The sequence below is a fragment of the Plasmodium falciparum genome (genome assembly GCF_000002765.6).
Source record: "Plasmodium falciparum 3D7 genome assembly, chromosome: 9".
NCBI lineage: Eukaryota > Apicomplexa > Aconoidasida > Haemosporida > Plasmodiidae > Plasmodium > Plasmodium falciparum.
This window is the reverse complement of record NC_004330.2, coordinates 1,015,001-1,025,000: the sequence shown is the minus strand read 5'-3', so window position 1 is coordinate 1,025,000 and position 10,000 is coordinate 1,015,001. Positions and strand designations below refer to the sequence as shown.

At 18.4% G+C, this 10,000-nt stretch overlaps 4 protein-coding genes across 4 annotated transcripts in view; 3 read left to right on the top strand and 1 right to left on the bottom strand.

The window, feature by feature from the left end:
• Window positions 1–1,380: 1,380 nt before the first annotated feature.
• Window positions 1,381–3,143, top strand: PF3D7_0925400 (protein phosphatase-beta; the record flags this gene model as incomplete). The annotated part of the gene is made up of 2 exons (XM_001352088.1): window positions 1,381–2,047; window positions 2,410–3,143. 2 exons carry the CDS (start codon window positions 1,381–1,383, stop codon window positions 3,141–3,143), a joined length of 1,401 nt encoding a protein of 466 aa, XP_001352124.1.
• Window positions 3,144–4,097: 954 nt separating this feature from the next.
• Window positions 4,098–5,837, top strand: PF3D7_0925300 (proline--tRNA ligase, putative; the record flags this gene model as incomplete). The annotated part of the gene is made up of 1 exon (XM_001352087.1): window positions 4,098–5,837. One exon carries the CDS (start codon window positions 4,098–4,100, stop codon window positions 5,835–5,837), a length of 1,740 nt encoding a protein of 579 aa, XP_001352123.1.
• Window positions 5,838–6,082: 245 nt separating this feature from the next.
• On the bottom strand, window positions 6,083–7,566 carry PF3D7_0925200 (ribosomal RNA-processing protein 8, putative; the record flags this gene model as incomplete). The annotated part of the gene is made up of 3 exons (XM_001352086.1): window positions 6,083–6,217; window positions 6,336–6,432; window positions 6,557–7,566. 3 exons carry the CDS (start codon window positions 7,564–7,566, stop codon window positions 6,083–6,085), a joined length of 1,242 nt encoding a protein of 413 aa, XP_001352122.1.
• A 1,916-nt stretch (window positions 7,567–9,482) lies between these two features.
• PF3D7_0925100 (conserved Plasmodium protein, unknown function) overlaps window positions 9,483–10,000 on the top strand; it is a gene marked incomplete at both ends in the record, with an annotated part of 1,041 nt that continues 523 nt past the window's right edge. Inside the window, one exon of the mRNA XM_001352085.1 lies at window positions 9,483–10,000. This exon is cut by the window's right edge and continues 523 nt beyond it. Within this exon, the coding sequence (XP_001352121.1) occupies window positions 9,483–10,000 (518 nt within the window).

Below are 10,000 nucleotides of genomic sequence, written 5' to 3'. Positions count from 1 at the left end.
TATAATTAAATAAATAAATAAATAAAGCATATACATTATATATATATATATATATATATATATATATATGATATATTCCATTTAACAATTTAAAAAAATATATATGCATTTAATTTTTTTTTTTTTTTTTTTTTTTTTTTTATCTTTTCTCAAAATTTTTTTTAATATATATAGAACATTATATATGTTTATTATTAATCATAAAAAGACATTTATTGAAATATAAATGCCTATTTCTTAAATTCATTCATTATGTTCTTATTTTTGAATGACCTTACATATATTTAAGTTTTTTTTTTTTTTTTTTTTTTTTCTTTTCCTTTAATAATTATTATAGCACACTCTGTTCATATAAAATTATACAATATATATTTAAAAAAAAAAAAAAGTATAAAATATAAAATATTTAAAATATTCAGTGTTATTTTGATTTTATTTTAATTATAATATATAATATATAATATATTTTCTTTATTTATTATACATTATTCATCATTTATTATTTTCCTTTTTTTTTTTTTTTTTTTAGTATTAATGTAGATTTTTAAAAACAATTGTGTTCTTATATATTTAATTTTTATTTTTTATACACCTGTAATATAATATATTACATTTCAAATTATATGTTATATATATATATATAAAGTTAAAATTCATCCTTTTATTTATATGTGTATTTATGTATAGATAATTAGATGAGAATATATACCTAATTAAATAATTAATCAAAAGAAATAAAAAAAAATAAAATAATATATATGTATATATATATATATTTATATGTAATATAAAAGTATTTATACTCATGTATTTATGTACCTATATTTACATACATACAAGTGTACGCATATATTAATATTATATACATGTCAATATTTTATATATTAATCAGAATTACAAAAAAAAAAATGTTGAGTCTATGAGCCCATACTCATTTTAAGAACAAGTCTCAAGGAAAAACTTTTTTTTTTTTTTTTCTATATTTGTTAATATGATTGATGTGTGTACATATATATATATATATGATGCCATCAAAAACTGAAAAAATATGTTCACAAATTTTATTTTATTATATATATCTATATATATATATATATATATATATATATATATATATATATTTATTTATTTATTTATTTATGTATATTTATTTTTTTTTGGTAGATTTATATCATAATTGATTTAATATTTATATAATTTAATTTATGTATAAGAAACGTTCAAGTCATCAAAAAGAATATATGTAAATATATAATATATATATATATATATGTGTTTTTTTTTTTTTTTTTTTTTTTTTTTTTTTTTTTTTTCTTTTTTTATTTATTTATTTATTTATGTGTACGAAGACATAATACATTAATATTTTAAAAGGGAAGGATGAAAAATTGTGAATTATCAAAACGTGATTTAATTTTTAATAATGTAATAAATACAAAGAATAATTTAAAGCGTCTGAATAAAAACGTAAAAGGAGATCTTACTTATGCCGAAAAAAAACCAAAAGATACGTCTTTAATTATTGAAGAAGATAAAGATGAAGATAGTGAACTAGATTGTGGACAATCAGAAAAAAAATACAAAATATCAAATGGAGAAGAAATAAATAATACATTTCCAAATTTTAATAAAGAAGATAATTATAATATATATGATAATTTATCCGTAAAAGAATTAAGCGATGAAGAAGTAAGCTCCGAAAATGAATATAATAAAAAGATAAAAAAAAATGTTTTAAACAATCCAATAAATAATCAAAACTCCATAGAACTATATACTAAAACGTCAATAAACGATGAACAAAATTATAAAAATATTAATGAACAAAACAATAATAGTTCAGGCAAAATTTCTTATAATGTTGATGAATGGATTTGTAAATTGTTAAAATGTGAATTGCTAAAAATCGAAGAAGTCAAATTAATGTGTGACCTCTTAATTGATATTTTAAAAAATGAAGAAAACTGTGTCAGAATTAATGTCCCTGTAACTGTTGCTGGAGATATTCATGGACAATTTTTCGACCTTTTGGAATTATTCCATATCGGTATATTTTTATATATGTAGCCAACACAAATGCATTTTGAAGGTTTTTTTTTTTTTTTACCTGATCATGTTCATAATATATAGATATATATATATATATATATATATATATATATGTAGATATTTTTACCTGATCATGTTCATAATATATAGATATATGTTTATGATTTTACCTGAACATGTTCATAATATATACATATTAGTTTATGATTTTACCTGAACATTTACATAATATATATATATATATATATATATATATATATATATATATATAGTTTATCACGTTGCACATATAAAAATATATATATATATATATATATATATATATATTTTTTTTTTTTTTTTTTTTTTTTTTTTTTTTAGGAGGTTTACCACCTGATGTGAATTATTTATTCTTAGGCGATTACGTAGACAGAGGTTACTATTCGTGTGAGTGTTTTTGCTTAGTTGCCTGTTTTAAGATAAAATACCCCAGCAGGGTGACACTATTGAGAGGTAATCATGAGAGCAGACAGATAACCAAGGTATATGGTTTTTATGATGAATGTATAAGAAAATATAATAATAACAACATAGTATGGAAATATTTAACGGATGTATTTGATTATTTGCCTTTAACAGCAATAATAAATGATGAGATATTTTGTGACCATGGTGGTATATCGCCATGTTTGCAAACAATAGATGAGATAAATAAGTTGGATAGGTTTAAAGAGATACCTCAGGATGGAGCAATATGTGATTTATTGTGGAGTGACCCGGCTGGTCCTGAGGACGAAATAACAGAGGGTTGGAAACCTTCTCCTAGAGGAGCAGGAGTTTTATTTAGTGAAGAAAAAACGGAGAGTTTTTTACGTATGAATAAACTTTCTTGTATATGTAGGGCTCATCAGTTAGTACAAGATGGATTTCAGTGGATGCATAATGATAAAGTTGTTACAATTTTTAGTGCGCCCAATTATTGTTATCGTTGTGGTAATTGTGCATCTTTAATGCTTGTAGATGAATTTATGGAAAAGGATTTTATAACGTTTAACACTGCTCCATTAAGAGCAAATGCTCAAGCTTTAAGAAGAAATGTTCAATATATGTTGTAAATCTTTTGAAAATATATATATATATATATATATATATATATTTCCACTTTTTTTTTTTTTTTATATTTATTTTATTCTATTTTATTTTTTTAAAGAAATATATAATACATACATTACTTTCAATTTGTATTTTTTTTTTACACCTTTTTCTTATGAAGTATCCTTTTTATATAAATATATATGTACATAAAATACTTACCATATATATATATTATATATATATGTATTTATACATATGTACATATTTTATTTATAATTTTTTTTTTTTAATTAACTTTTTAGTTATTCATGTTTACATTTATGGTATATTAAAATTTTAATTTTCCCCCATTTCTTATTTTTTCGTACTTCATTATATATATATTATAAATATGTGTATGTATGTATTTATTTATTATTTTTTTTTTTTTTCCTTTTTGATTTTAATAAGTCATATATATATATATATATATATATAAGAACAAATATCTTTCCTTCTTTCTTTCTTTTTTCATTTTATTTAATTTTTTGGGATTAATATTAAAGACTATTATAAAATAAACTTACACACATGAAATATTATATTATATTGTATTTATATATATATATATATGGAAAAATTTATTGTGTTTGATGATTAAAATTGAGGTAGCGAATATATTATACCCTGAAGAAAAAATGAAAATTCTGCATATTTTAATGTTTTATTAATATATAATTCTAATTTTGTGCAATTGACTTACCATATATATTTATATAATTTTATTTATAGTATTATAAAAGAACAAAAGGTCGTAAATATAAATATATGTTATTTTAATATATTATACATATATATTTATTTATTCCCTTTTTATATATTTTATTTCATTTTATTATACATTTGATATATTTTTTATATGTGTTATATTTGTTTTATTTTTATAAAAAAAGAAGAAAAAAAATGAGAAAAGGGAAAGTTTCATTTTATTTATAATGTTAATTAAGATTATAATTTTAATAGGTTTATTTCATCATGTAATATTATCATTGAAATTGGTTAATTTAAAAAAGAAGAGATCAAACGTTTTTTTTGTAAATAATAAGATATTAAAAAGAAATGTGCCTAAAAAGAAATATAGAATATTAAGTAATAAAAACCAATCTTATATTGGATCGAATTATATATTTAATAGAATTTTTAATGATAATATAAAATCGAATGGAGATAAGACTAGCGAACTTTTACAACGAGCTAATTATATAAGAGATGTTAATGGGATATATAATATATTACCTTTAGGCTTTCGTGTAATAAATAAAATAATTGATTTTCTAAATAAACATTTAGAAAAACTAAATTCTCATGCTATGAGCTTAAGTATACTTCAAGCAAAAAAATTATGGAATATATCTGATAGATCAAAATTATATAGTGATGAATTTTTATATGTATATAAACAGAAACAATCGAAAAATGATAAGAGCTCAGAAGAAAGCTTAAAAAAAAAAATTGAAGATGATGGATATATCTTAAGTCCAACATGTGAAGAATCATCTTTATCTTTAATAAATCAAATATATAATGAAAATATTACTATTAAATGTTTACCCTTATTAATTCATCAATATAATTATAAATTTAGAAATGAAAAAAGATTTGAAAAAAGTTTATTTAAAAGTAAAGAATTTTTAATGAAAGATGGATATTCTTTCCATAGTAATGAAAAATGTTTAAATGAAACTTATGAAAAATATAAAGAATGTTATAAAAATATTTTCGAAGAATTAAAATTATCATTTAATATAATTAAAAAAAGAAAAAAAGACAAAATGAATGCTTTAGAAAGTCATGAATTTCAAGTACTTTCGAGAGATGGCAAATATAAAGAAGCGGCACATATTTTTAAATTAGGAGATTATTATTCTAACAAATTAGATATCAAATATTTAGACAAAAAAAATGAAAAAAAAAATATACTTATGGGTTCTTATGGAATAGGCATATATCGTTTATTGTATTTTTTGATAGAAAACTTTTATGATGAAGAAGGAATTAAATTACCTCAACAAGTAGCACCTTTTTCGGTCTACTTAATACAAACGAATCAAAAAAGTAAATATTCAGCAACAAAAATTTCCAAAATATTGAATATGTATAAAGACAGTATGGAGAAAAAGGGAAACATTTCACAACAAAAAAATGAACAAGACGATCAAGGGGATGATGAATGTGGAAATAGTACATTTGTAAGTAATATACATAATGATGATAAGGTAAATAAGGATGATACATTAAATAATAATAATGATACACTCAATAGTAATAATACCCTTAATCATGATAATGGTGTAAACATAAATAATACTTTGACATATAGCCCTTTAACTAGTAACGATATCGAATATATTTTAACTCTATGGCTTTTTAATACATTCAAAAATAAAAATGTAGATATTTATTATGACGACACTGATTTACATTTATCAAGAAAACTAAAACATTGTGATTTGATCGGAGCACCTAACAGAATAATAATTAATTTAAGTAACCTAGATAAAAAAGTGAAAGTACCTACAAACTTTTATAATTATATAGATAACAGTGATAATATCTTATTAAATAAATTATATTTAACTTTTCAAAATATTACCATAGAATATAAACATCGATTTTCACAAGAAAAAAAAATCATGACAATTCGTGAATTATTTAAATATTTTAAATTTATATGATTTTTTTTTTTTTTTTTTTTTTTTCCTTTTCTTTTTTCATTCTTTTTTATTAATTTTTTTGTAACTTACATATTAAAACATTTTAATTTATATTTAAAATATATAATTACATAAAAAAAAAAAAAAAAAAAAAAAAAAAAAAAACATATATATATATATATATATATATATATATATATATATATGTGTGTGTATGTATGTATGTATGTATGTATGTCCCTTTGTTGACTTATTTTCTATTTTGCTTATCTTCTTTTATATATACAAGGAGTCAATAAGGAAGAAACCTTTTTAATTCTTTTTTCGTTTATGCTAGATGAAATATCTACCTCTTGATTCTTCTCAAAAAAAAATACGTAAAAAAAGTCATCCAAATTTATCTGAATAAATAGGAATTAATAAAAAATAAAATGAGCATTAATTATATATATTTCTTAAATGCACAAATATATATAACACACATATATATATATATATATATATTTATATATATATTACCTTGTTTGATAGTTTAAATCCAACGTTGTTCATAAATTTTATAAAAGCTTTATAATTTGTAAAGCGACTAACTACTTCAGCTATTATTAATGTTGCCCTAAAAAAAAATAAAATAAAATAAAATAAATTAAATTAACAGGTATGTATATATATATATATATATATATATATATATATTTATTTATTTATTCGTTCCATTCTTTCTGTGTTGATGAGTTTACCCTTTTTTTAGACAACGAACTGATTCGAATATAATTTTTGGCCAATCTGTGTTCATAAGAGATAGTGATAAAATAAAACAATCATAAGAATTATTATTTAATGGTAACTGAGTTATATTACAAGGAGTAACATAATGATTATATTGAATAAGATCAAATGACTTTATGTACCACCCATCTAACGTTCTTGCTATTTCTGCTTCTCCACATCCTAAATCAGCAATTTTATTATTTTTGTTAAAATACTTTTTCAAATGTTTAATTATAATAGATACAGGATTGTGTGGCCATTTGTTTTTTTGATTTTTATATCCTTGATGATATATATTAAAAACATTTTTCGTTTGATTTAATTTATTTTGTACAACTTCACTATTATTCGTATACATATATTCATTAATATATCTGAATAAAGAAGAATTAACTATATCTTCTGGACTGTTTTCAATTTTTTTTTTTTTTTTATATTTTTGTTTATTATTTTCTAAATCGGCATAATCATATTTATAAGCCTCATTTGTGTCATGTATATGGATTTTGTTATTTACAACATTTTCTCGTAATACACTGATATAGGGAAATACGTTTTTTTTTTTTTTTTCTTCCTCTTCATCAACATTAATATTATTATCATTATCATATATGGTAGTATTATTAGTTTTTTTCTTTGTTTTTTTTTTTGTTTTTTTCTTTTTCTTTTTATTTATCCATTTATCCTTTATTAACTCTATATTTTTTTTCTTTTTCTTAGTCCTATTGTTTACATATATATGGTTATTACTTTGTTCATTTATATGTTCATCCTTATGTATATTATTATTATTATTATTATTATGTATTACCTTTTGATTTAAATTTTTGTGTTTTTTTTTTCTTTTCTCTTTCTTCAGTTTATCATTAGGACTTACAAGAAGAGTATTATTTTTATCATTATTTTTATTATTGTTCTTTTTATTTTTGTTTTTTTTCACTTTTAATTTGGAATATTTGTTATTATTAATATCAGTCATTTTTCCTTTTTTATTTTTTTTTTTTTATTTTTATAAAATAAAATTCGAATGATATATGACAAAATATTTTATTTACTGGAACATTATTTTTTTATTTCTTTAAGCCATTTTTAAATTAAAAAAAAAAAAAAAAAAAAAAAAAAAAAAAAATGTCGTTTTTTCTTTTGGTAAGGATATTATGATAATGTTAATGTATAAAAATATGAAATAAATATAAATAAATATAAATAAATATAAATAAATATAAATAAATATATATAATATATATATATTATATATACGTATGTATATTTTTATATACTGATGTTGAAATGACTATATTTATAGATCTTTTATTACGTAAAAAATATTATTAAATATATATTAATATATATAATATATATATTATTCTACTTAAATATTTTATGATTGTTTTAAAATGTAAATTAATGTGGAGAGAGCATAATTTTGATATGAAGAAAAAAAAAAAAAAAAAAAAAAATATATATATATATATAAAAAAATATTATATTCACAAAATAGTTAATTGTAAATAATAAGTAATATTATATATATATATTAATATATTTTAAAAAATAGAAGAATATATTGTAAATATAATAACACATAAATATTATTTTGAACATGTATTCATTTTATGTATAATATTTTTTGTTCATATAATTGACCAACTGTAGGAAACGATTTATTCATATGATAGATTTAAATAAATATTATTGTCTATCGATATAAATATATATAAATATAAATATATATATATATATTATATTATATATATTGTCTTGTTTGATCGATAAAATATAATGATGATAAATAGTAATAACATGTGAATATTACATATATATAATATTATTTGTGATCGTTCTTGTTTTTTTAAAAAATAGCTTTTTAATAATTCCTTTTGTGCATGTCCTTATAATTAAGTACATATGGAGGGAAAATATATTTCGACAAAATTATCATGAGAATGGACAAATAAAAATAAATAAATAAATAAATAAATATAAATATAAATATAAATATATATATATATATATATATATATATATATATATATATATATATTTTGTTGTTATCGTTGCTTTATCCTATTTATCAAGAGAATGTAGACTCGAAGAAAAGTTTATCATTCGACAAATATAAAATTATTCCTTTCATATATACTTGATTATTTAATTGGTGTAAGGGAATATATGTCTATTTTTATTTATCTTTAAAATAAATATATTTTTTTTTTTTATACTTTTCAAAGTAAAAAATAGTTGAAAGGTTCATATAAAAAGACATAGGAATGTAAAATATATATATATATATACATATATATATGTGTATATTTAATTTGTTCCGTTTAAATGCTATATATGATCTTTTTCGATTACTTCAAATATATATATATATATATATATATATATATATATTTTTTTTTTTTTTTTTTTTTAAGATTGTTTCATTTTTAATATGGGATGGATGAACATGCATTTTTAAAAATTTGTCTAATGCTCGAATTTTAAAATAAAAAAAAATAAAATAAAATAAATAAATAAAACAGAACAAAATAAATCACATTTCACAATTGTTGTAATACATATAAAATATTTTATAATTTTAAATGTAAGAATTTATTGTTTTATACCAAAAGGAAATATAATACATATATATATATATATATATATATATATATATATATATATATATATATATTAAATATAGTTTTATATAGACTTCATTTTTATTTTGTCCATATTGTTCGTTATTTTTATTTTAATTATAAAAAATATATATATATATATTATATCTACATAAGTATATGTTTATATTTTTATTACAAAATTGGTAATATATATATATTTTATTTTTTTTATTTATTTTTTTTATTTTTATTTTTTTTTTTTATTTTTTTTTTTTTGTTGTTTCAAATGGAGGAAAGAAAGTGGTCATATATCATGGTGAGCGTAATTTTTTACTTGTGTTATTTTTTTTATTTTTTAACTTATAGTTATGAAATTATATTTTTGTTTCAAACAAAAATTGATTATATTGTATTTTGTTTATTATTTATCACGTCGTTGTTTTCTATTTACTTTTGTTCCAAAGGATTGAAATATATTTGTACTTTTCTCATAACTATTATATCCTTAATAGAAATTTATGAATACACAAATAATATTCCAAAAGATTTATATGATGAAGAATTCCTCAAATTATTTTTGTTAGTAAGATTATTTTCAGCTGTTAATTTAGTTGTATTCCTATATCTTCATATAAAAAATCTGAAAAATATAAAAGATGAAAAATTAAATAATGACAAAGATTCAACTATTCAATCGGTAGCTGAACCAACAAATACAACCACCGAAAATAATCATAATCAAAATAATAATCATAATAATAATAATATTCATAATAATAATCATAATAATAATCATAATAATCA